Source organism: Lactuca sativa, chromosome 9 (genome assembly GCF_002870075.4).
Source record: "Lactuca sativa cultivar Salinas chromosome 9, Lsat_Salinas_v11, whole genome shotgun sequence".
Taxonomy (NCBI): domain Eukaryota; kingdom Viridiplantae; phylum Streptophyta; class Magnoliopsida; order Asterales; family Asteraceae; genus Lactuca; species Lactuca sativa.
The window spans coordinates 188,180,022-188,207,717 of NC_056631.2; the positions used below are offsets into that span (position 1 = coordinate 188,180,022).

A 27,696-nucleotide genomic window follows, 5' to 3' on the forward strand; every position below is an offset into this window, starting at 1 on the left:
GAACGAACCATATCCAACAAGGTTCGATTACGCCTCTCAGCCACACCATTCAACTGTGGTGTCCTGGGAGGTGTCAATTGTGAGACAATCCCACATTCCCTAAGATAGTCGAGGAACTCTGAACTAAGATACTCACCTCCTCGATCGGATCGAAGCATCTTAATGTTCCTGCCCAATTGATTCTCGACTTCCTGTTTAAATTCCTTAAACTTCTCGAAAGTCTCTGACTTATGCTTGATTAAGTAGACATATCCATATCTACTGTAATCATCAGTGAAAGTCAAATAATAACGATTAGCATCCCTTGTGGCATGTTTGAATGGTCCACACACATCCGTGTGTACAAGGTCCAACAAACCTTCACCCCTTTCACACGAGCCTGTGAAGGGTGACTTTGTCATTTTTCCAAGTAAGCATGATTCACAACTATCATTTGACTTTAGGTCAAACGACTCCAAGACTCCATCCTTTTGGAGTTGGCCTATGCGTTTCTTGCTTATATGTCCAAGACGACAATGCCATAATGATGCTTTATCCAAGTTATTATTATTAGTAGAATCAATACACAAAACATTATTTCCTAAATTATCTACAACAGATACAGCTTCATACACACCATCACAGGGTAATGCTCTAAAATAAAAAACATTATTAAAGAAAGCATCAATAGAACCAACTTCATTATTAAATGAAAAGGTAAACCCTTGTTTGTACAAAGCATGAAAGGAAATAATATTTCTTGCCATTCTTGGCGAATAACAACATTTATTCAAATCTAAACTAAACCCACTACTTAGCGATAAAGTATAAACTCCAATCTTGGTGACAGGTGAAGCTTTCCTATTCCCCATGATCAAGTTTATTCTTCCTTGCTCCACATTCTCACTTCTTCTTAGTCCCTGCAAGTCACAACAAATATGAATACCACAACCGGTATCAAGGACCCAAGATTTAGAATGGGGTGAGTTATTAGATAAGATAGTGTAAATACCTGCATGGTTGGGTTTAACTTTCCCATCCTTCACATCCTGCTGGTACTTTGGGCAGTTCCGCTTCCAATGAGCCTTTTCATGGCAATAGAAGCATTCAGCCTCTTTTGGGTCAGAAGAAGGAGTGATGAAACCTTTCTTGGTTCCACTTGAAGAAGAGCCATCAAGGGTCCGAACCTTGGTACCCTTCGAAGAGCTCTTTCTCTTCTTCCCTCGACTTTTCCCGATTGCCAAAACCGGAGTTGAGTTTGGAGTAGGAGTGATAGCAACCGACTTCCCCTTAAGACCTGCTTCTGCGGTCTTGAGAAGTCCCTGAAGTTTGTTGAGTGTGACCTCTTCCTTATTCATGTGATATGTCATCCGGAATTGATCATAGCACGATGGCAAGGAGTGCAAAATGATATCTATTGCAAGCTCCTCAGGGAAGTTCACATTAAGTTTCAGCAACCGATCCACATACCTTTGCATCCTTTGCATGTGGCTCGTGACGGATTCCCCGTCCTTCATCATGGCTGTTATCATGGAGCAGATGATCTCATACCTCTCTTGTCGTGCACTTTGATGGTATCTTTCCATCAAATCTTGGTGCATTTCATAAGGGTAGAAATCTTCATAAGACTTTTGGAGTTCAGCTGTCATTGTGGCCAACATGATGCAAGCCACCTTGGTAGCATCTCTTTCATGAGTATGAAAGTCAACGATCTCCTGGGGAGTTGCAGTGGATTCATCGATTTCCTTAAGCTCCTTGTCAAGGACATATTCTTTGTCCTCGTAGCGGGTAATCATCTTGATGTTTCTGATCCACTCATTGAAGTTGGATCCATCAAAGGTAACTTTCCCACACAAGCTCATAAGAGTAAAGGAGCCATGAGGATTCGAGCCAGAAGCAGCATTGCTTGAAGACATCTTGAAAAGAAGAGAACAAGATTAGTTTAGATATAAGAAAGTCCTTAACAAAACACCCAAATGTAATATTAAGGCTAGGATCCAATCACAATATAATATAACTTAGAAGAGGTATGCCGTAATCTAAGCTATACCATATTTGAAAGGTAGGTGAATGACGATTCACCAATTTCCACCACGAAAACCGAAATGATTAAATATTAGGTTTTTGATTGGTTCTTAGAAATTCCTAGATTCTTTGAGATTCAATGAACTTTTCAAAGGCATGTTTCAATCTCGAGTGTGCCCTCCAAGTTTTGTGACTAGGATGCCGAGGATCACAAAACGAGGTGTGAAGTAACCATGCAAATCACTTGGTACCCTTAAGGTTTATCACTCAATCGATGTGCCGGTAAACCACACACGCTCCACCGATACTATAATAAACCTTTAAGTCACCCTTTACCTACCTTGTTAAGTCCAAGTTAGTGTGCCGGTTAACCACACACGCTCCACCAACGACTTAATCAAAGTGTAAAGTGTAATTTCATGGATTAGCACCTTATTCACATTTTTCCTAAAGTAACTAAGATTGGGAATTTAATAAAACATTTAGTTACTTTATAATATTCATCATACTTTGAATGAGAATTTATAAGTCCTTGTCTTACCCGTTCGGCTAACGACCCTCCACCAGTCAAGCAAGCGGTGGGTGAGAGTAGACACCCATTAAGTCACCATTTTATAGGCAACAACCTTATACCCACCTTATAGAACAGCTTCGTGAATGAGGCGTACTAGCGGTAAGACGACTTTGTTCTTATACATATATATATAATTATTAAATCATAATAATATAAGTATAAGGGTTGAATTTTAACTTTTAAAATTCTAAGGGTTGGAACTAAAGTTTTAACTTGACTTTACTTGTTCCAAAACTTGAGGGAAAGTTTTGTAAACTTTCAAAACTTTTCATTTCTTGTAACTTATGAGTTTAATAGAGTAATAAAATGAAGACTCTTCATTTTTCTAACTCTTATGTTCTTTTAATGGTTTTTAATCCAAGAGACTTTTGGTTTTCCATAACTTGAGGACAAGTTATGGACTCCATTAAAACACATTATGATCAAGAATTAAACTACCACATAGGTTACAAATAATTCCTATGATCATCTAAACATCATAAGAACAAGAATATGAATATAAACACTTTCAAGAATCAAAATCACATAAAACTTTGTAATTTTGATAACTAGTTGTTGTAAATGAATTAGCAAAAACATTACTCCATCTAAAACAAGTTTTCAAGTACCAAAACAGTTTAGAGTAATGTTTCCAATCCATTTCCAGCAACTAAAGTCGAAATTCCGTTTTTTTTTTAATTATTTTCGACTTTTCCAACTACTTTGCATCAAGTATCAAACAAACAAGCCTAGGCTCTGATACCACTGTTGGGTTTTGAGCATTCTAACATTTCCTAAGTGTACATGCAACCCTAATAAACCTTGGATCTATGTTTTTCTAAGATACATGCAAATAATTATTTTTCCAAGGTTCATATCCTAACTAGCATGGCATGGGGAACATGAATCAAATAAAGCTAGTAGAAATGCTTACCTTGAAGTTGTAGTTGATTGCTTGGAGTTTTAGAGCCTAGCACCAATAGTGTGGATGCCTCAAGTGGAAATCACAAATCACCACAAACTTGGAACTTCAAGAGAATAAATACTACTATCTTGAAATCGGCCTCACCTCAACAAGTGTCAACTAGTATCATTTCAAGAACCAAAGCCTCCTTTATATAGTGTGGTGGATTAGGGTTACATCCATGTAAACCCTAATACCCATGTCTCTTCATTTCCATGAGATCCATGGGTCAAAGCTCCATGGAATATCCATGGACTTTTCCATCCAAGCCTAGCCCATTCTAAATAAGCATTAGCCCACACAATATAAATATAGAAGCCCATATTTAATTAGTAATATCTTTGATCACTAAATTAATCCTAGATTAATTATAGATCACTACTAATTAAATAATATGATCTTATATTAATATATTAGAACTTATAATATATTAATAAATCATAACTTGTACTATTCTCAAATATTATCCATAAATTGTTCGGGTGAAGTGCAACCCAAATGGACCATGCCGGGTCGGGTCAAGTACATACCAAATATAGTTATGGGCTTAGATACTATATCCAACAAGTTGTTCATGGGAAACTCGACCACTTCTGATATCCAAGGTGTTGGAAAGATTGTGTTGAAGATGACGTTGGGAAGAGAATTGACGTTGAATGATGTGTTGTATGTACCCGAAATTCGTATGAATCTTGTGTCGGGTTGGTTGTTCAACAAGCATGGTTTTCGCTTGGTGTTTGAGTCAGATAAATTTGTGTTAACCAAAAATGATGTGTATGTCGGTAAGGGGTATGCTGATAGGGGTATGTTCAAACTTTGTGTAATGGCTCTTAAGCCAAATGACAATGATAATGAAATGAATAACTCTTCTACTTACTTGCTTGAGTCTTCAAATATATGGCATGCTAGATTATGACATGTTAATTTTGATACTCTTCGTCGTTTAATTAAACTCAATCACATACCACACTTTCACATTGACTCAAAATACAAATGCAACACTTGTGTTGAATCGAAATTAACACGACAATCTTTCAAGTCCATTCAAAGGATAACCAAACCACTTGGATTAATTCACACCGATGTGTGTGACATGAAATCAATTCCATCTAAAGGTGGAAATAAGTACTTTATTACTTTTATTGATGATTGCACTAAATTATGCTATGTCTATTTACTTAAAAGTAAAGATGAGGTTATAGAGAAGTTTAAAGTGTATAAAAGTGAAGTTAAAAATCAACTTAATAAGAAAATTAAATTACTAAAAAGTGACCATGGAGGTGAATATGTATCACTGTTTGAGGAATTTTGTGCAACTCATGGTATCATACATGAGCTTACTGCACCTTATTCACCACAACAAAATGGTATAACAGAAAGGAAAAATCGAACCTTAAAGGAAATGATGAATCTGGGCTGCTACCCTCAATGTGGGGGGAAGCTATACTTTCAACTAACTACCTTTTAAATAAGGTCCCACGAAAGAAATCGGATAAAACACCATACGAGTTATGGTCAGGTATAAAACCATCCTACAAATACCTTCGAGTGTGGGGGTGCCTTGCAAAGGTCATGGTACCTGCACCAAAGGTATTTAAGATAGGACCCAAGACTGTTGATTGCATATTTGTTGGATATGCACAAAACAGTAGTGTGTATCGATTTCTTGTGCATGACTCAAAAATTCCTTAAATTCACAAAGTCACAATAATGGAGTCAAGAAATGCATCGTTCTTTGAGAATGTGTATCCATGTCTTCATAAGGTTGAGACAAATGCTTCAAAGTTAATTGAGCACAATGAATCCTCTTATGAAGAAAAAATAGAGTGAGAAATAAAGCCCGGTAGAAGTAAAAGGGCACGAGTGGAGAAGTCGTTTGGAGATGATTTCTACACTTACATGGTTGAAAGAGAGCCTCAAACTTTCAAAGAGGCAGTCACCTCCTCAGAAGGACCTCTGTCACAACTAACAAATTTGCTAGGAAATTCTATACTTTTGTAAACTACATCAATAACACAGATTGTAACCATAACTTGATATGCATAGAATGTTATTCAATTGGCAACAATTTCCATTAAAATCCAATTGAAAAGCCAAAACTCTATACAAACACTCCAGATAGTCAAGTAAAGATTGGAAACCTTATTGGGCTCTAATCAAACCCACTTTTATGAAAATTAAAATTTTGGGCCATAAGGATCCTAAAATGAATTGGTTTACCCTTAATGGGCCTTGTTGGGCCATAACTAATCTAATTAACACTAATGGACCATAAACCCGTTCCTTTATACCATATTGGGCCGTAAACCACCTTAAGAGCCCAATGGGCCGAAAAAATATTATTAAACTCCATAAATTTGAGCAAGCCAAGCAAAAGGAGCCCAAAACCATTATATCATCTTGTCAAGCCCATTCTCGACCCAACTCATATAAAAAATGAATAAATCTAACTAATTTATACAAAGACACCTCATTATGGACTATAGGATTTCTAGGCACATTACCCTCTATGTAACAAGAAATCCCATGTTTCCATGCTACCACACTTCTACATTTTCTCCTTCTTCCCTCTTCTTCATGCTCTCGGCCACCACCACCATCATTTAACTTTCAAAGATCTCTCCCATTTTACTCTCAAACTCAAGGAAATTCACTCACCTTTTACCTTCAAATTTTCGAGTAATACATGTGTGAATCAAGAGGATCATTGTAGGTTTTTCTCTAACTTGGTAAGTTTTGTTAAATTCTATAATTTTCCTTCTAACATTTCAAGGAAAAGCTCTCCTTCTTACACTCTATTTTCGGTTCTGGTTTCCAAAAACTAGTTTAGTTCCAACAACCTCTTCAAAGAAACATCCAAGGCCGAAAGCTCTTCCAAATTTTCATCCAAAACCGAAATCTTCAAACCAAGTGAGTTCATACCCCCTTGTTTTTTCGGTTTTTACTTGTTTTTGGGGGATAATACAAGTTGCTTTGTGTAGATCTATGTGTATATGCATGATTATGTGTGTTTTCTTGAATCATTTGGTGATTATGTGTTGCTTAATTACTTAATAAGTCTAAGAATATGTTAAGAATATGGAGTTTACCACTTGGATCTTCATAAGAACCTTGAGAAAAATATGTGTTATCATATATAATACATGTAAACTTGTAGAGCTGAGATTTATACACTTAGAATAGCAAAAACAAGTTTTGTGAACAAACATGAATAACTTATACTCAAAAATCAGCTTTTCACAGAAAAGTTTTAGGCCAATCTCGAACTGTTTTGACCCCCTTAATGGTAATATTTTTCAAAACTGTTTTACATGAAAGGAGTTCAAATTTATACCTTTAAAATGACTACTCTCACGTTTTCATACGATTTTTCTACAAGTTTTGGTGAATTTTACAAAACTGTCTATCAAATTTGAAATACTTTCGGACCAACCTGTGAAGGTGAGCAATTTCACACTAGTTTGAGGCCATTAAAAATTATGAGAAACATTGTGAACAAAGTAGACAATTTTACCAAACTTTCAGAGTTTACGGATCCGAATTTCGACTTACGATGATTTCTCTACAAATTTTGCAACAACCGGGTCAGAAAAGTCAAAAATCAGAAAAATGTATATTTTCACAAAAATCAAGCCAAAAGTGATATTTTTGACAAAAATGGGTTAAAAATGTTATTTTTACCAAAAACTAACCATAAATACAAGTTTTGAACAAAATGGGGACTAAAGTATTATTTTTACTAAGATTGGGCCTTAATTGTAAATTTTTGGCTTATTGGGCCAAGAACGTCATTTTTACAAAAAGTGAGCTATTTATGCTATTTTGGTAAATAATTGGCTAAAACTATCAATACAATAATAAACGGGCTAAATTTTCCATTTTCATATTATTGGGCCTTAGTGGCCCATTTATATGTTTGATGGGTCCTGAATACTATTTGTATGTTTATTGGGCCTCATTGACCCATTAACATGTGCGACAGACCTTGGATACTATTTGCGTTTTAATTGGGCCTTAGTGACCCATTTATATGTTTGATAGGTCATGTACACTACTTATATGTTTATTGGGCCTCATTGGCCCATTAACATGTGCGGCAGACCTTGGATACTATTTGTGTCTATTTGGGCCTGTAAATATCTTACATGTGAAATGGGCCTTAGTTTTCCTTTCATATATATTTCGGACCCATGTTATATAATCTCATTCCTATTGGGCCTTGAAATGACTTACATGTTTAGTGATGCCTTAATGGTTCACTTACATTGGGCATGGAATGGGTTTATACTTTTTCTTCGTGTAAATTTGGTTAAGGATCTAGTGAGTTTTATCGGTTGAAACCTATTTAGTACACGATCGTAGCCTGTAGTTATAACCAGAGTCTCTTGGAGGAGAGGGGGGTTTGTGTATAGATCTATATGGGGATGACACCCCACACCTGAGTTGTTCGCTACAGTTAGACTAACTCAGTCTAGGGTGACGAAAACCTTATAATCAAAATCGGCGTCCCACAACGCCAAGACATGCGAAATTGTCATTATTTAGTATGGTTATGACGGCTCACTTAGAGGAATTAACGTTATGAAGCTTACGGAAGACCATTCTCTTTTCTCTTGGATTACTCGGAAACATACTCGTACTAGTACTCAACCTCGGGGGTTGGTATGGCAGCTTTCTCTTTTACAGACAACATCGGGTTGTCTGGGAACGTTCTCTTTACATGCTCTTTACATTCCCTTTACATTCTCTTTACCCTTTTAGTCAAATAAACAAAAACATACATGCATTAGTACAAGATCTGACACAAACATACTAAACAGTTTGCAGAAAATATAGGATTTTCTGGTGGTTTCAAAGTTATACAAATCATTTTCACAAACATGCTTATGAACTCACCAACATTATATATGTTGACGTTTTCAAAATAACTTGTATTCTCAGGGACTCGTTAAGCAGAAAAATCAACAAGAATAGGGGATTAGTTTTGTGTACTATCAAACATCACATTGAATGTTTTGGTCATGTTATTTAAACGGTTGTACTTGATGTAAACAATGGCAGTTGTATTATATTATGCATGGTAATTATGATGTTATGTTTCATTTATATTCGCTGTAATGATATTTCAAGATGAAGTCACGCACAAGCCCCCGGACGTTTCCGCCGTCTGGTTCGGAGGTGTGGCAACCTCAATGGAAAGAGGCAATTAAAAGCGAAATGGATTCCATCTTGCAAAACCATACATGGGAGCTAGTGGATTTACCTCAAGGTTGCAAACCACTAGGCTATAAATGGATTTTCAAGAAGAAAATGAAAGCGGATGGAACCATTGACAAGTACAAGGCAAGACTAGTAATTAAAGACTATAGACAGAAAAGTGGCCTTGATTATTTTGATACGCACTCTCTTGTCTCACGTATTACATCCATTAGATTGGAACTTGCAATCGCTTCTATAAGAAATCTTGAAGTACTTCAAATGGATGTTAAAACGGCTTTTATAAACGGGGATTTAGAAGAAGAAAGCTACATGGAACAACCAGAAGGGTATGGTGCCCCAGGAAAAGAATCAAAGGTTTGCAAACTAGTGAAGTCATTATATGGGTTGAAACAAGCCCCAAAACAATGGCATCAAAAGTTTGACCATGTGATGTTGGAAAATGGATACAAGATTAATGAATGTGACAAGTGTGTTTATGTTAAAAACACAAGTGAGGGTTATGTTATCTTGTGCATTTATGTTGATGATATGCTTATTGTTAGTAGCAACGATAAAATGGTTCAATCAACAAAGGACATGCTAAAGGCAAGATTCAACATGAAAGATACGGGTTTAGCAGACGTCATCCTTGGTGTGAAGATCATAAGGACTACAAATGGACTTACTTTAAATCAAACCCATTATGTGGACACCAATTCGAATATGCAAGAATTATTGGTAGTCTGATGTACCTTATGAGTTGTACCAGACCTGACTTAGCTTTTGCAATAAGCAGACTAAGTAGATATACCAGTAATCCAAGTGATGAACATTGAAAGAGTATTAAAAGATTATTACAATACTTAAGATACACTCGCAATTATGGGTTGCACTATACAAGATATCTCGAGGTGATAGAAGGGTATAGTGATGCAAAGTGGATATCTGACATTAAAGACTCCAAGCGAACCAGTGGGTTTTTTTCACACTTGGAAGTGGAGCTATATCATGGAAATCTTCAAAACAAACAGTTATAGCTAGATACACTATGGAATCAGAATTTATAGCACTTGATAAAAGTGGAGAAGAAGTTGAATGGCTACGACAATTTTTGGAAGATATAACACGATGGCCTAAACCAGTTTCGGCAATCTCAATCCATTGCGATAGTCAATTGGCAATTGGACGGGAGTAAAGTGCTATGTATAATGGTAAGTCTCGACACATCCGTCGAAGACACAACACCATCCAACAACTAATCTCAACTGGAGTTATCTCAACTGACTATATAAGGTCTAAGGATAACATTGTCGATCCGCTAACCAAAGGGTTAAACAGGGAGTTAGTTGCAAAATCGTCAAAAGGAATTGGATTAAAACCCATGAACAAATAAGTTATTGCGAAGGAAAAACCAACCTATTTGACTGGAGATCCCAAGATCTAGGTTCAGTGGGACAACCTACTTGCATATAACATATGTGGATCATTTTGGGGGTCAACCCCAACCCATTCCTATAAATAACAGTGATGCAGGTTAAGTTTATAGTAGTTGGTGATAAGTTGGAAATCATCACGCTTTAGATTTTAATGATTATGATATAATCACATATGTGAGAGAGAAGTGGGATCGCTTCAAAGGAAATTGAATGGGCAAGTTCCTAAGAGCTCTTACAGAACCAGGCAAGTGTCCATAACCAAAACAGACACATCAATGAGAACCTAACTAGGTCAGGGAGAATCATGTGAGACATGTATTGATTATTTACATAAATGGAAGAACAGTTCAATGACATCGAGTCTACTGGTCTGCTAGTAAAATAAATATGTATCTTAAGGGAAGGTTCAAAGGGTCAAACCTACCTATGATGTGCATGATTTAACTGCTGGATTTTACCTAAAGCAGCTTGGAATTGCGGATGTTGAAGCAATTTTCATTTATGTGGGGGATTGTTGGAAATTTAATTTAATTAATTTCCAAAAATGGATTTTCTCCATTTTTAGCACAAAATTTGGATTCTAAATATAACCAAAACGAGTTATTGATTATATATTCATGTTCTACTCCGTGATATCTACGTTTCTATATATCAGACATCCAAAACGGATTAAAAATGAATGAGAAATTACTTGTAAAAGTAGGGCAATTGGAAGAGAAAATAAAAGAGTTAAGTGGGTTTAAAACTCATCCCACATTGGTGGGAGAATGAAAAGGAAATTTGTTTATAACTACAAAGACTAGCTACCTTTGTAAGACTTATTAGAATCAAGGCTCTCTCTTGCGCAAGCACGCAGAAGGGGTGCAAATGCGAGCCAAATTGGCTTCGGGCCACCGAACTTGTGTGCGAGTGCGCGTCCTGCAGGCACGAATGCACCACCAATCGACCAGAAAAGTTCAAGAACCTTTTTTGCATTTTTTTTTCCCTTTTGGTTAACAGTTACAAAAACGAATTAAGAGCAATTAATCATAGATTTTGGTTTTGATTTCTTGATTAATTTTCTTATTTAATTGTGACAGTTACGATTTCGTTTTAATTGTTTCGGTTACATTAGGTAGTATACATACAATGCATATGTGACTGATTCCAGACACCGGATGAAATAAAATCACTCTCTTCCTCTCTTATGCTTCTGCTTCGTCTTTTCTCTCTTGCTGCAACCAAGGTATAATTCGGCCCAAATGAGGGTTTGAGCAATCTAGAAGAATTGCTTTCTACTATTATATCCTGGGGAAACAAACACCCATATAGGGCGAATTTGTTTTAAGGAAACTGTGTTAAACACAGACCTCAGTCAAGAATTTTTATGCTTTTGTTCTTTCGTACAATTTTGGGTTATATTTTCCTAACACAAAACAAGTTCAACAAAGCATAATTTAACTTAAACCAAAGGCCTAAATAAATTGGCCAACAACAGAAGACAAAGAAAGATAGATTATTCCATCACTCACGAGGCTTGAAATCCAGCTTCTAGTTTCTTGAGAATACACACGTTTAAAAATATATCAACAAAAATTGTCGGTGAATGTTACAGGTTTTGACTCTATGTGTTTTGTTAAAAGTGAAATCTTATATAAAAATGAATGACTATCAAATTATATAAAAAATGTTACTTTTATAACTTAAAGTATGAATAACAATGAATGTTGATTCATTTATGAAATATAAGTCGAAATCAACATATTTCGTATTGTATACTCTTAAGTGTTTATTTTGCTTAAATAAAACACTGACACTTAACCATGGTCAAAGAGCATAACCTTTTACAACATATTGTCCTATTCTAACTTATATTAGTATTTTTGTCATGAATTTTGGGGCTATGTAAAGTTTATAACCGAGCTATATGACTTGAATCTACCTCTGTGAAGCACAATAAATTAGGTAGCGTTGTAATCCCATCAACGCTTCATCGACATCGAGAAAAAGAAATAAAATAAGAGTTATTGTCCGTTTTGTCTCGTCAGACGAAGGTTGTAGCTAGTAACCACAAGCGGGGTGTCAGCCTGTATAGATCTATACACAATGTTATCCGCTCTCCAATATTAACGGTTATTCCAGAGGTCTTCACTAAGTTTGTGTTCTTAGTTTGATGAATATGAAACTCAAATAGAGATCCCGAGTTTATTTACAATTCTACAATTGCTTATGTTTGGAAAACTTTTACTTGTAAAGTTTAATAAACCTTAAGTGTAAAACTATAAAAGTTTTCTATCGAAAATTGGGCAGCATAACGGTTGCGTTTTGACTAAAAATCAAATTTCAACTCAAGTGAAATCAACCAAAATCTAACAATCTAAACATGTACAAACCTAGTAGCACAAATGAGTGTGAGAAATAAGGCAAATATTATGATGAGTAATTATAATATTTCTTTTTATTTTCCATTTACGAGTATAAACATAAATGACAATATTGAAACATTTATAAACATATACTAACATTGTTTTGTGCCGTAACATATATATATATATATATATATATATATATATATATATATATATATATATATATATATATATATATATATATAAAGTTTGTCAAGACCGTGATCGTGTATATACGATCGTTTTTTGCTTTGCAAGATCGTGATCGTAAGATTGAATCGGGTCACAAAATCCTACGTGTTTTGGTCAAAAATCGATCAAATAGATATCAAAACCAAATTGCAAGAGAGATTAAGATAAAGCTCGAAAATCTCAACACCATTCTTGTAGCTAAGTTGATTTGTCAAATAAAACACTTTTAAACAACATGTGATTAACATCGGCTTGATAGTCATTTAACTTATATTTTTCTAGAAAAGAGGTTTTTGGATAATAATAATAATAATAATAATATAAACATAATCATTCAAATAAATAACTTATTAAACTATCTTTTTCTCTCAAATTAGCATGATGAATATTTTATGAGTTTTCTATAAGTACCTCATCTTTTTCCGATTCCACCCCTATTTGATTTTTTGTCTTTTGTTTTTTTTTCTATTTTGTTTTTTTGTTGTTTTTAATTCATTTTTAATTATTATTATTATTATTATTATTACATTTTAATATTAATATTAATATTATTATTATTATAAACTTCGAACAAAATTTTATAATTCGTACGACATTATAATTCGGACGACGTTATAAAATTCGAACGGCTATATAAAATCGGTTTTTAATTATTTTTTACTTTATATTTTAATAATAATAATAATAATAATAATAATAATAATAATATTATTATTATTAAAATATAACTATTATTATTATAAATTTACATTTTATAAATCGGACGACATTATAAATCCAAAAGACTATATAAAATCGGTTTTTAATTCTTTTTTATTTTATATTATGTAAATCGATTTTTAAAATCGGACGACATTTTATATATATATATATATATATATATATATATATATATATATATATATATATATATATATATATATATATATATATATATATATATATATAAAGTCTAGTGATGTCAAATCAAATATCAAAAAACTGATTTGATTGAGTTAATGAGGTAAATTTGGTTAAAAATATACTTAGGTTGGTGGGAGTGGGGGTCGCCAAGACCCTGACTAGCACAAGACAAACACAACTCCTAAGGTTAAGTGGTATGGTCATACCCAACCTACTCAAAAACTGATGTCACATCAGCTCCACATCACCTCCACTACAAACTCACTACTAATCCACTAACCCTTGGAAATGGTTGTCACTCCACATCATTTTTTTTTAATTTTTTTTACAATATTATATTAAATTAAAAAAAGAAATTCAAATAAAACAAACATTAAAAACACTAAATTAAAACACATTGCAATAATTTTAAAACACACAAAATCAAATCCTAAAATATTTAAAAAAAACAACAAAAAAATCCTAAATTACTTATTTTTCCTAAAATACTTAAAAAAAATTCTAAATTACTTAAAAAAAACACACACAACATAACAACTAAAGTATAAATATTATAACCTAATCCTCATACTTAGCATGGACACGTTGTTGGATTTTGAGAAATGTCGCGAGATTTTCGGGGTTGAGATCCGGTAGGGGCTTCGAGTTTATGATTTGAAGATCGGTAAGAGCGAATTTTTTGCGACGAGATTCCTCCGTGGATTCGTATTTTCTTTCTAGAAAACTTAAAGTTTTATCTATAGATTCCACAAGCCCGTCGTCGCTAGTTGCGGTTGCTTTCCCGCTTGAAGATGCCGCCCATTTTGCTTTGTCCCTTCCCGGTGGTTGACTGAGTTGGACTTCAGGTGTACCCTCTCCCTTGGCAACATCGACGTCATCATTGAGGTCTAGCCCAAAACCCGTGTCCGATTCAGAAGTTCTTGTTCTTTTGTTGGAGCCGGTGGTCGAGTCTGAATGCGATGTCTTTGGATTAAGTACCCATTTTGGACCTTGACGGCAAATTTCTCACGCTTTTTGGTGACCAAATGGTTTACCGTTGTTGGTGACTTTGAATTGGTAGCACGCGGTTGATAAAATGTTGAAATCGTTCGAACCACTTTTATGCATATTTATTAGATTTTCAAATATGTCATTAAACTTTGTGCAAATTGTGCGAAGATCACGCCTTTTTCCGTTGACCGCGTCGTACGACCGATCCGTATTCCTTACAAGAAGCGCGTGAAATTGATCTTCCAAAAACTTTCTCCCGATTACGCGTTGTCTCTTCTTGAGTCACGAGATATGAAAATTCAAGCTTTTGCTAAAGCTTCTTCATCTTCTTCGTTCCAAGCCGTTGCTTTCTTTTTCCCTTTTCCTTTTGGCTGCCTTCTTTGAGATGATTGTGGTGTTTCTTGGACAAATTCATCGTCGTTATCAAGGTTCACGGTTTGTGATTGAGATAATGGGACTTAAGATGATTGTGTTTGGAATTGTGGAGAAGCTTGTTGTTGAAAACCTTGGAATTGGGGAATGAACTGTTGTTGTGGTCGTTGTTGTTGGAAGAATTGTGGGTTGTAGGGAAGGTTCGTGAATAAAAGTTGTTGTTGGATTGGAGAACTCAACAATTGCATATATGCTTGATAATCACTTGGAGTGTTTGGAGTGGGTGAAGTATTTTGGTTGGGATCTATTTTTTTGAAGGAAAGTGAAAGAAAGTAGGAGTATTTTTTTGGATTTAGAAGTATAAAATGAAGAGTGAAAGTGTAATATATATATGGTGGTGTTATTTAAATTTAAAATTTATTATTATTTTTTTTGTAAACTCCAAACGGTCAAAAACATAACCATTACACACACACTCTCTCTCTCTCTCTCTCTCGTTTTAATTGGTCGTTTTCGTTCGTGATACGCACCACGCCACAAGACATCTATGTGCACCTGCAGCGGTGTTCATGCGTAGGTGGCCTTGCCACATAAGCCCCAAGCGTAGCCACCATAACTCGATAGTGTATAGCCTAATGCTAAGGTGTTAAGTAAAAGTGGTTACCTTGTTAGCAAGAGAAGAGAGAGGAAGAAACAAAAAAAAAAAAAGGAAGGCTGCTATTGGTCATTTCTTTTGTATTTTTTTTTTACTTAAAAAAATGGCTCTCTTTCCCCATTTGTTTTTTTTTCTTTTTTCTTTTTTACAATCCTAGTGTATGTGTTTTTTAAGAAAAGCTTATCGGCAAGTAAAATGTTGTATGATGTGTTATGTTTTAGCATGGTGTTATAGCATAATCAGGATCGTTCTAAACATATTTTGGGCCTAGAGCAAAAGAAAAAAATGGCCCTTAATATACACTAATGTCATTAAGTTTTTTATAATAACTCCATAATCAAAAGAAAATTACTTGTACTATCTTCTAAATATAATAATTTTCATAAAAAAAAATTAGGCCCCTTTAAAAGATGGACCCTGAACGATCGCCCTATCGCCCTCCCTCCGGGACGGGCAGCACAGCATTTTATCATATTCCAATTACACATAATTTCATTCCAATTTACACTCCCAGATAAAAAGTTAAATCAAAATCACCTCATAAGCTCATCTTTAGTGTTCCTCGATCCTAACTTAATACAAGAAGTCAAGAAGCCCTTAGCTATCTTAGCGGTTTCCGTCGTCTTCCCCGACCCATCGACGTCCTGAACCATCTTCTCCAAAACCGACGGACTCGTTCGCTTTTCCGGTGGAGAGTCCCTAAGCAAGTCCAGCAGAGTCATAGCCTTCATCCGCCCTTCCTTGCTTCCATCGACGGTTAACCGTAACACTCCCGGCATCGCACCTTCATTCAGAATGAGTTCCCGGTATTTACTTCTCGAGCTCTGGCATAATCTAAGCAGAGCTCCGACTGCGTGTTCTTTGCTAATTACCGATCCATCTTCGATCGTCTCCACCAAAGTTAATATCCCGTCTTCGGAATTTGTGATCGCGAGTCGTCCTTCTGGACATTCCGAGATAATTTCGATTAGGGCGGTGGTTTTATCGGCGAATTTGGAGTACTTTTTGCATTCTTTAAGGAGGTTGATGAGCGGAGGGGCGGCGGTAGAGTCGAGAAGTATCGTTGGTTCTTGTTTGGAGGTCGAGAGGTTGTGGAGGGTGGTGACCGCGTCGACTCTTCCTTGAATGGTACCGGAGCTGAGAATTTGAACTAGAAGCGGGATCGCTCCGGAGGCGGCGATTGCTGGTTTGTTGGGTGGCGCCGATGATAATGTCAAAATTGCAGCTGTGGCTAATTCTCGAATCTTGCTCGTGTTTTGGAACTTGAGAAGGTTCACGAGAGGAGAAATGGCGCCACACGTCACTATTTGTTCCTTGTTTCTGAAATACAATCATTCATATGATCTGAAGTTTAAATTTCTGTAAAACCCTAACAAATGACAGTTTCATCTTTGAATTTTGGAATCGAATACTAACCTTTCGTTTCTGGATGCGAGATTGAGGAGAGCAAGAAGGGAAGCTTCACGAGCATCATGATGCTGCGAGCAGAGCATAAGAACAAGGGGTTGAATAACACCGACGCCGGCGAACTTGGCGCGAATCTTTCCGGGGGAATTACGATTACGGATCAAGCTACGGATTTCCATGGCGGCCTGAATCTTCGTCGGGAGTTCTCCATTAATCAATCTATCGGAAATTTCATCGATTATTGTTTGTTTCTTCTGATTCCCTCCCTCAGTTTCTTCTTTCATCTCCATCTACCTATCTTCTTTGTGATTTCTTGGAAGGATTCAACTCCGGTTTGCCATGGAATCGTGATTCTGTAGATTGAAAGGACTGATGAATACAAACAGTTAATGGTGAAAGATGATCAGTTTGCAGTTCACAAGATTGCTGAATGCTGACCCAACATGTGTTTTTGGTGGTATACGTTTGTTTTTTGGTCTAGAACTTTTCTTGAATAACATTTAAATGTTTTCATAGTGGAGATGAATAAAAGAATCCATTTTGAATAAGAATATAAGATATTCTATTGTCAAACTGATTTGAGGGAATTGGTCTTATATTTCCACGTGTTTATTTTATTATATCCACGTGTTAATTTATTATTTATCATTCCATTTAAAATAAAATTGCTTTTAACTTTTGTGTCAAAATTTAAAACTTACAATATGAAAGAGAATTTAAAGGATATTCCTTCCAAATGCTTGTTATACATCTCATATGTGAGTGTTTTGTGAGTGTTTGAGTTTACTCTCATAATTGATAATTGATGTGAGTGAAAGATTACATAGGATAGCACCCACTTTAAATAGATTATTTAGTAAGTCTAGATATACTCATCTTTTATTTTATTATTTTTACTTTATCATCTAAACATTACTTCTCTATATTTTTCATATTATTTTAAATAAATATAAAATAGTAATATGTTATATTGTATAAGTTACTAAAATATTAACGAGAGAGAGAGAATTTTGAATGCATGGTGACCCTTTGGCTCAAACATTTCACCCGGGATCTGGTGTTCTCACTGTAGTGAAATGTTCATCTCATTCTAACGTAGTGTTGTAAAATCCAGCTTACTTGGCTGAGTATTTGAAATTGAGTATATGTCGAGGTGGTTTTCTAAGAATCAAGCAAACAACTTGTAATTAGTCAAACTCGGGTCTACCTCGAAGGAAATCGATCTAATTCGGCCAGTTTGGAAAAATTAGTTTGGAAAAACTCGGTCAGATTGGTCAAACTCATAAATTTAGACTTTTTTTAATAAAAAAAACCATAATTGTTATTAATAGTCACCTATTTTGCTATAAAATTTAATGGGCTTATGATATTTGTTACATGTATAATTTTTCTAAATTAGTTTGTTTATAATTTACCTAATCCGAATATTTCCTAAGTATTCTCCGTCTAAACCTTCTATTTGTTATTCACTAGTCAACCGACTTGAAAACACCTAGCATCAAATATATTATTATGATTTGAATATTTTTGTTATTATTATGAGTTGAATATTTTTGTTGAACATATGTATATGTATTAGTTTGAACAATTGGTATATAAATAACTCATTTTTTGGGTTAGCGATGGGATGAGATATACAATATGGTCAAACATATTAAATTTTGATATATTTAATTGTGGGGTTGACCGTTGACGGATAAATAAAATAACATATTAAGATTTTAAATTCAAGTGATATATAAGAAAAAAAACATATGTCTAAATGAATTGATGGATGAGAGGCATTATTTAGCGGGGGTTTGATGATAAATAATGTAAGTGATAAATAATGGATTGATGGGGTATAGGACTCATATATAACTCATTAAACTCTCTTTATATGTTTGTAAGTCGTAAATAAAGGTAAAAATGTCAAAACAATTTTTAAATTGAAGAATCAAATAGCCAACAAGTGAAAATCGTTTTTATTTTGTAATATCGTTTTCGAATTTGGGTTTGGTTACTTTTTATTATTATAATATATGAATTAAAAACATCACTTTATAGAAGAAAATGTAATAACTAAAAGTAAAACAATAATTTATTATTGTGTAAAATGACAACATATTTTCAAATTTAGAAAAATACAAGTAATATTTTGAACTAACAACTCCAACACAATATTTGTAAAGTATAAAATAGCGATTAAACATTGATAAAATAAAAGGAAAAATTGCAAAAATGGTTCATGTGATATGTTTTTTTTTTTTTGTTTTAGTCCAAACTCTGACTTTTTTTTATTCGTAACCCTTTTGAGCTAGTTTCATTACGTTTTTTGTCCCTATGAATAATTAAATGACTGTAATACCCTTAAGGTATTTATTTTCCATTTTTCTTTTATTTCTTTTTAAATCTAATACTAATTTATCTATTTTAATAATTAAATAAATAACAAAGCCCCCCCCCCCCCCCCCCACACACACACACACACACTCTCTCTCTCTCTCTCTCTCTCTCTTTCTCTCTCTCCTGAAGAATTTCATCTTCTTCGTATTCTTCATACATCCCCAAATCAACACCATAACTCTTCTTCTTCTAGAATCAGTACTTATACACTCAAGAGGATGTTTAGGTATAAATATTACAACATCAGGTAGCGGTGAATAGATGATGATTAAGATTCACAGAAGAATCAAATATATATCCCAAATTTGTAATACCTTCAAGTCCTAAAATTAAACCCAAAATCGATTTCAAATTAAACCAAAAATCAATTTTATGGCTTCTCAGCTAAGTTTTCTGATGTAGAGCAGGAAGAAGCTACACCACCCCACTGCCACCACCTTTTCCCCATCATAAACAACCATCCTAACTCCACTCAACTTCCGGAGCAACCTCCAACCACCAAACCACCTCTTTTCCCTCACCCCTCTCTTTCTCGTTCGTTATCGATAGAAGAGAAACAGGGCAGCAAGGTCACCACCTCATTGCCACCGTGAGACTTTTCGACCCACCACTACCGAGCTGCTGTTGCCGAGTTACTTCATCCACCACCTGCCACCCCTCGTCGATGCAACCCACAACCATTGTTGTTGCTGTCAGAATCTTCTCCTCAGATCAATTTGCACATTTCTCGTCCCTCTCCCTGAGTTTATGCTAGAAAAAGACAAACGAACAGCACAACGGAACTGCCATTGTGCGCCACCCATCACCATCGTTGCCATTTTTTTTTCTTTTTTGAGTTGCTTCCACCGTGAAGACTCCAATCAGCCATCACATCTCCCCACTGTGAGAGCTACATCCGGTTCTTCATTTTCTGGGTTTGGAAGCATAAAAGATTTCTTGATTGGATTTATATAAAAGTTGTACAATGTGTATTAAATGTGTATGACTCTGGGGATACGGGGTGTGTGTGTGTGTGTGAGAGAGAGAGAGAGAGAGATAGAGAGAGATGCGGGACCAAATTATTTATTTATTTTTTTTTTCATTTAAATTAAATAGAAAAAACATAAAAAAAAAATATATCAAAAGGGCATTATAGTCATTTCATTTTACGAGGGACCAAACCTACGTACAAACATGACCAAAAGGACCACGAATCCAAAAAAATCAGAATTTAAACTAAAACCCCCAAAAAATACATACCACAAGACTATTTTTGCAATTTTGTCGTATAACAATTGCTAAATGGGTATTACTCTATGTGAAAGTAACCACTTTGCATTGGGTCACTACAAAATGGGCCATTTCCACCATGAGGCTGAGAAAGCTAGAAATCGCTGTGAAATGGGCCAATTTTTTAGTATTTAAAATGGTCATTTGAGAAGCTGAAAATCCTTATATTTATAATACGAAATTCCAACTTAAATTAGGGTTGAAAGACCTTTAAATTATAATATCGTTGAAAATGAAAATAATAATAATAATAATAATAAATTGGCTTTTATACTAATATGTTTCATGTGTAGGACATTTTGCATGGGCCATTGCGAAATGTGGAAACCCACAGTAAAAGATGTCGTTTCGAAGCATCTAAGGTCCTCTATTTAAGCTTCTTTGAAATTTGTGATTATTAAATAGAAAATGCTTACTTTTGCTTATTTCTTTTTAAAAACGGTTATTTTGAAATATTTTTTCTTAAAAAAGGCATCATGTATAGTTTCAAGCAGTGATTAGTTGATTACTAACCTACAAAAGTGAAATATTACGGATCAAAACGTTCTAAAAGATTACTTATTTTAAATAATGGTCAATCAATATTAATGCAAATAGCACGTAAAATGAATATATTTCGAATTTTCTGTCAACTTCTAATTTAGGAAATTATCTTGTCAAGGCTATCAATAAAGACCGGTTACCAACAAGTCAAATTCAATTTTGAGAGACAAAGATTTCTTATTTAATATATAGAATGTGTATTTTTTTAAATGAAAAAAAAAATCATATGAACATTGACCCATTTTTAATGCATGAATATTATTTCCGTTGACCCGCAATCATTCTAGACAACCTAACTTTACTCCTTATCCAATTGATGATGCAGCCGATAACACCTTTCAAAAAGATTTGATATTAACATTTTCACATATCTTATAAGCTAAACAGATAATTATATGTCTAGAAAAATATTTTGTTACAAATAAAAATATGATTAATTACAGAAATGGTCCATATGGTGAATTTTAAAAAAGTTGATACAATATGTACGTAATGTATGCTATTATAAGTAATGATGAATTGTTGGTTTATTTCATTGTAGTAGTGAGTCGACATTTTTTTTAATATGATATGGCAATCAATCCTCTCTTTTAATAAAAGGGTATAAATTTTATCATTTGTCATTTTTTTATAGTTTATAATTTCTTTTCTCCTATTATCTAAAAATGACATATGACTTTTTCTATGATTTTATATTTATATTTAACTTTCTTCTAAATCCTTAAAATTAGCATTATTAATAGAGATTTGAAGTTCAAAATGTTTGGTAATAAACTACATGATACTTGATAGAAAGAAATAATAAGTTATAAATAATCTCTTATTCCACTTATTTTGTTCTTTTTTTTTAGATTTTTATAAATACCCTTTTATAAATTTGTTTAAAATATGTTTGTTACAATTGTTATCTATTTTATTTTAATCTATCAACCGTGTATTATACAGCTTGTAACCTAGTTATCAAATCTAAAATAAAAGTTGTTTTATGTTTGTGTCAGATAATAAAAGATTGTTTCAAAATTGTTAATTTGGTCGTCAACTCGATACGTGAATTAACCAAAATTAGGTCATCACAATAACCGAAATAAGACATGAAATTTGGAAACAACAAACTCTAAAAGTGACCATTTCCAAATAAGACAACTATTACATTTAGTGTGGTAAACAATAAGTTATAAAATAACCAAATTCAAACCATTTCATAACTAACCACAATAACATAACAAAATACAATAACAAGACCCTTGTTTAAGCAAAAAAGACATAACCAAATACCATTACAATACCATTACAACTAAACCAACTTCCAACATAAGAAAGATAATAACTTGTCTCTCCATAGTTTTAGAAAAATACCAAACAACCATCATAATAAAAGATAATAACTTGTCCATAGTTTTTTCACCTATGACCTAGAGTGTGCTTGATGAGTCATCTCCATGACTCCATTCATTTCTATTGCATTCAAGTGTTGTTTTACATATGCAATGTATTATGATGTTATGTTGATCTAATAAGCATCTTCTATGTTACCATGATAAGTTACATGTTTCCCACAATCAAAAAAGATGGATCAAGGTAACATTTAACATGAAATAAGTTTGTAAGATAACTTGTGAATGCACAAATATGAATTTTGAATGCTGCTTATACCAATTACAACATTTCAAATACATCATTATCATCATCCCCTCTTGCTATCAAAATTCACTTTACATGGAACACCAAACCAAACTCCCTAAAACCCCAATCATCAAGTCCTATAAAACTTCAATTTTTTTTCAAATGAAAAAACAAAAAACAAGAATCAAGAATCAAGATAGTCAACTCTACCGGTCAACTCAAGCAACTAACTCAAAAAAATGATCAAATTATCAGTTACATGAGAGGACAACTTTCATCTTTTATATCTCCCCCTTCTATCAAATCAAAAAAGATACCGACTTTAGATGATTTACACTCAAATCCAATCCACCACTTTTGTAACACTTTATCATCATCAAGATTCAAGATTCAAGATTTGGGTATTTGTTTTTGTTGGTTTGAAAAAGGACTCGATGTTTGTTCAGTAGTTATTAGGCCAGTTGATTTGGGTAGGCTGAGGTGGAGGCTGTTGTTGCTGATACATGTTGGATGTGGGTCCCACCATATCAACACCTCCAGCCATTGTCTGGGGCTGGTGGAGGAGTGGGTGGAGGGATGTGGTGGTTACTGGTGGTGCAGGGTGGTGATAGATACTAGCAAATGTAGGCTGTGTTGGTGTATATGCAACTTGACCTCCTTGAGGAAGATTATAAAAAGAACCAGAAATGTCTCTTCCAGGAGCTGTAGCAATCCATACACCTTGATTTTCAGTCTACAAACAAAAAATATAAGAACACGTCATTTCCGGAATTACCCCTGGGTCAAATAAAGTCAAAGAAACTAACCTGTTGCCCTGTAACATAGACATTACTTTCCTTAAACTGGGGTCCACCAAGATCTTCATTAGAAGCCGAATTACCACCCTGGGTCGACCCAAAATGCCCATATCCTTGACCCGGATTTCCGGAATTACCCCCGGGCTTATATTGCTGACCTGGATATTTACCAGTTGCCACTGGTGGGCCAGGGTACATATTCCCACTTTGCCCTTGTTGTGGGAATCCACCATTACTCAAAAACTGATGAATAGCTGGAGGTGGAATGTAAAATGGTGAAAAATAGGGGCCATATGGGATATAATTTGGAGGGTAATGTGGTAAATGTAACCCTGTTGGTTGTCTGAACACAGGCAGTGGTTGCTGAGTCACTGCTATTGAACTCTGCATAACTTGCGTTGACATTAATGAGTTCCCAACCTACAAATTCACATTTATAGCAACATATCAATTTGCCCTTTATAAAACCTAAAATATATAAAGTATTTTATAAAATCTATAATGCAGACCTCTTGAGAAGATAAAACTGCAACATTTCCATTGTACTTAGGTGGGGCCCCTGGTGGATGAAAGGGTGACACCCGCCCATCGTTATCAGGGGCAGAACGGTAAAAATGAGGGTAGTAGCTTGATGGATCAAACGGTTGTTGAACCTGTTTTTTATAAAAAATATATATATATACATAAAAATGTAAACTTTGTATAAAGTTTTCAAGATTATTGTCACTTTGTTAAATACTTACAACAAAACTTGGGACACGAGAAGGTTGGGATTCGGTGTTTTCAAAAGGTGCAATGTGGGTCCCGATTATTGGAGGCATGAAGCCAAAACTAACCACTGGATATTGATGACCTGGCGGAGAAGGCTCTTGTTTGGGCTCGTGGGCCACACTGGATGACATGTCACCTTCGGTTGATAAGTTTTCAGATGGACGATCAGGATCATGATCATGATCATCTACATCAGCAGCAGTTACAGTTACAACTGTATCTTGTTCATCTATATGTTCAGTGATTCCTTCAGAAGGGTTGGAAACAGGACACTTGTCACTCACAGGATCATTCAAAGAGATTGAGTTGAAATCAAAGCTTCCAAAACGAAACCCTAGTTTTTCAGCTTCAGGAACATGAAGGTGATTTGGGATTATAACATGTTGAGTGTCCGGAATGTGTGATTCTGATTCCAGTTCTGGTTCTGGTTCTGGTTCCTCTAGCTTGGTCTCCTTTGGGTCCGGAATAGTGGATTCCGATGTTAACAAAGAGACAGGTTCGACTGGAATAACGGGCACCGGAATGGAATCAGAGGTTTCAGGGTCTTGAACTTGAACTTGAACATGAACAGGAATAGGATTTGTTGTTGGTGGTTTTGGTTTCCATTCCCGTTTGATTGTACCAACCGGAATCCGTGAATCCTGTGATGGCATAAGAATTGGATCTGAAGCAGATAAATGAGCATCAGGGACAGAAGTGGTTTTCTCAGAAACTGGAATATCAGGGGCAATATTGGAAGAACTTGAAACCATGGATTTCTCTTTATTCTTCTTATCATGAGTTGCAGGTATGATTACACCATCATTTGCACCTTGAATGATTTCATTTTCCTTTCCAGAAACAGCATTCCTGTTGCTTCCTGCATCTAGATTTTTGAAAAACAAAAGTAAATGGATTGTTGTTTATCCATAAAAGCGAATAAAAATACTTCAGTGTGTGAATTACCATGAGAATTATGGCGTGATGAGTAGGCTCCACTCCCACGACCTCCTCTATTCCCCCTTCCCTGCATTCCAGGTTTCCATCTAGGCTCTGTAGATTCTTTGATGGGATTCTGTAAAACAGATTGTAGATTGAAAGTAAAAACACAAATCGTAAAACAGTTCTTCAAGAACACAAAAGAAAAGGCTTTATAAGGTTATTCAGATACGGAAAAAATGATCTTACCTCTTTCTTTCGGTCGCGTTTCCTCCTTACTTCATGAAATGGATCTGTGCAAAAATGAAGTAAAGTATAAACACATTAAACACCAATTCAGCTGTGGGGGGAAATCAGAAAATCAAAGAGAACTTCAAAAACGACTCTAACCCTAACGAAAAGCATACCACCAATTACAGGATAAATAAAAACGAATTTTTCAGCACCAATCAGATAAAATACACAATCAATAGCACTTGGAAAATCAAATCAACGAAAATGACACAACATGTAAAAGTCACAAAACGAGGGCAACATCATGGATCTCGTAGCGAAATCGAGAGAAGAAAGACTACCCTGCAAAAGGAGCTTCTGGGTGGTCTCGTTTGGATCCATGGAACACTCTTTAAGCATTGCATATATCTCATCTTCACTGTGATTACCCGTGATCTCCTTAATGTTCTGGATCGTCTTTCTTACGTTGTTTGGAATGGAAACCCTAACCCCACTATTCATCTTTCCTTATTTAACACGAACAGTAACAAAAGCTCTTCAATTTGTGTACCGATATATCAATAACTTTACATATAGATATGGAAAGGAAACGACCGAATAGAATGCTTAGACAGGAATCAAAGAAATGGGGGAGGAAGAAGATGAAGAAGAAGAAGGGGGAAAGATAGAGACTTTGGTTAAGGGTTTTTGAATTGATCTAATTTTGTGTTTAGAGAGAGAAAATAGAGAGAGAGGGCGAGAGAGAAAGAGGGGGGAGAAGAGAGCAAAAGGAAGTGTGTTCTGCAGTGTAGGGCTTTTCACTGTGATTTTTTTCCTTCTTTCATTTTTAGAATTATTTACAGAAATGAATTTTCACAATTAATCATTTTTGGTCCTTGTGTCTTTAGTTGTTACATTAAAGTCCTTTGGATTGAGTTTCGTAATTTATGTATTAGATACTTGACACGTTATCATATTATGTTTTCTATTAATAATTCATCTATATTTTACTTAATCGAATTATGTAAGTTTAGACTTTAGAGCGAGAAAACAACAAGAGGTATTTTCCACATAGGGACCAAAAAGTAACTATTTAAATGCTTAGGGTTATTTTTGAGTGTTCTGTAATATAAAATACAACCATTATTTGTTTCTGAATTTGGATTGGGATCATTTGCCATATGTTTTCCACCATCCTTGACTTTGAGTTTTTTGAGTCAATTATATAAATAGCCCCTCAAGTATCTCGATCATCAATTTTCGTCCATGACTTCTGATTTTGGGTTGTAATAAAGATCTTTAAATAGTTTTATGTATTGGCACGTTACCTTTATACAAGTATAAAAGTCATGTCATATACGTGTTATTACATGTGTATCATAGTTGAGACTCGTCGGAGTATTTCATGCACCAATTATGCATAAATATATCACCTTTAGCTATGTATTTAGAAGCTAAAACTATGCATTTTTACTTATTTTCGGTTATTTCTAGTCTATAAGATGAACGCTTTTATTTGCATACTTTATAATGTTTTTTCAGGTGAAGATGAGGATGCGCTATGAAGGTATCAAGGGAGCCCCAGACAAAATTTAGAAGCAAATAAAACCGAAACGAATAAGTAGAAAAATCAAGGCGGACCAAAACAATGGTTTTCACATGGGGCGTGTGAAAATAGGCATAAAAAATCACATGGGGCGTGTAAAACCCAAAATCAGCAAAATTCAACATTCTACTTCTAGAGACTTTCCGATCATCACAACATACTTTCCTTCCACACTGGGTGTATGGAATCAGTGGCGGACCATAGTGGTGCCCCAGGGGTCCCGGGTCACTGCTCCGACACCGGTACGTAGTGTAAAAAAAATTAATGTTTTTTTAATGTTTTTTCTATTGGGTGCACCGGCTTAAAATACGAGTGACACTACTAATATAGATTTATTTGAAAAAAAAAAAATTAGTGTCACCCCTACGAAAATGTTCTACGTCCGCCACTGTATGAAATTAGCCTAAATCCACACAAGGTGTGTGGATCCCCATAACTCGTTTTTGGCAGTTTTTCCTAATGACTTATTAAGGGATTTTAGGGTTTTTTGACATTATCTCTCATTTTAG

The 27,696-nt window shown here is 34.8% G+C and overlaps 2 protein-coding genes and 1 long non-coding RNA gene across 3 annotated transcripts; 1 reads left to right on the forward strand and 2 right to left on the reverse strand.

The window, feature by feature from the left end:
* Nucleotides 1-16,119: 16,119 nt before the first annotated feature.
* On the reverse strand, nt 16,120-17,352 carry LOC111889803 (U-box domain-containing protein 1). Its single transcript, XM_023885955.2, has 2 exons — nt 17,072-17,352; nt 16,120-16,975 (listed from the first exon to the last, which is right to left on the reverse strand). The coding sequence occupies exons 1-2, from the start codon at nt 17,350-17,352 to the stop codon at nt 16,189-16,191; spliced, it is 1,068 nt and encodes a 355-aa protein (XP_023741723.1). The 3' UTR covers nt 16,120-16,188.
* Nucleotides 16,881-17,429, forward strand: LOC122196016 (uncharacterized). Its single transcript, XR_006187224.2, has 2 exons — nt 16,881-17,016; nt 17,092-17,429. It is a non-coding gene; the product is annotated as an uncharacterized LOC122196016 (long non-coding RNA).
* Nucleotides 17,430-22,879: 5,450 nt separating this feature from the next.
* LOC111889731 (GBF-interacting protein 1) lies at nt 22,880-26,396 on the reverse strand. The gene is made up of 7 exons (XM_023885887.3): nt 25,944-26,396; nt 25,618-25,661; nt 25,396-25,504; nt 24,423-25,315; nt 24,189-24,332; nt 23,689-24,099; nt 22,880-23,615 (listed from the first exon to the last, which is right to left on the reverse strand). Exons 1-7 carry the CDS (start codon nt 26,101-26,103, stop codon nt 23,325-23,327), a joined length of 2,052 nt encoding a protein of 683 aa, XP_023741655.1. The 5' UTR covers nt 26,104-26,396; the 3' UTR covers nt 22,880-23,324.
* Between the last annotated feature and the right edge of the window lie 1,300 nt (nt 26,397-27,696).

Excerpts from the sequence above, each read along its gene's own strand:
- LOC111889803 (XM_023885955.2), bottom strand. The coding sequence starts at position 17,352 with ATGGAGATGAAAGAAGAAACTGAGGGAGGGAATCAGAAGAAACAAACA. Across the intron at positions 16,976-17,071 it reads CTCGCATCCAGAAACGAAAG|AAACAAGGAACAAATAGTGA; the intron begins GTTAGTATTCGA and ends ATTGTATTTCAG.
- LOC111889731 (XM_023885887.3), bottom strand. The coding sequence starts at position 26,103 with ATGAATAGTGGGGTTAGGGTTTCCATTCCAAACAACGTAAGAAAGACG. Across the intron at positions 25,662-25,943 it reads CCAGAAGCTCCTTTTGCAGG|ATCCATTTCATGAAGTAAGG; the intron begins GTAGTCTTTCTT and ends ATTTTTGCACAG. Across the intron at positions 25,505-25,617 it reads AACGCGACCGAAAGAAAGAG|AATCCCATCAAAGAATCTAC; the intron begins GTAAGATCATTT and ends TCTGTTTTACAG.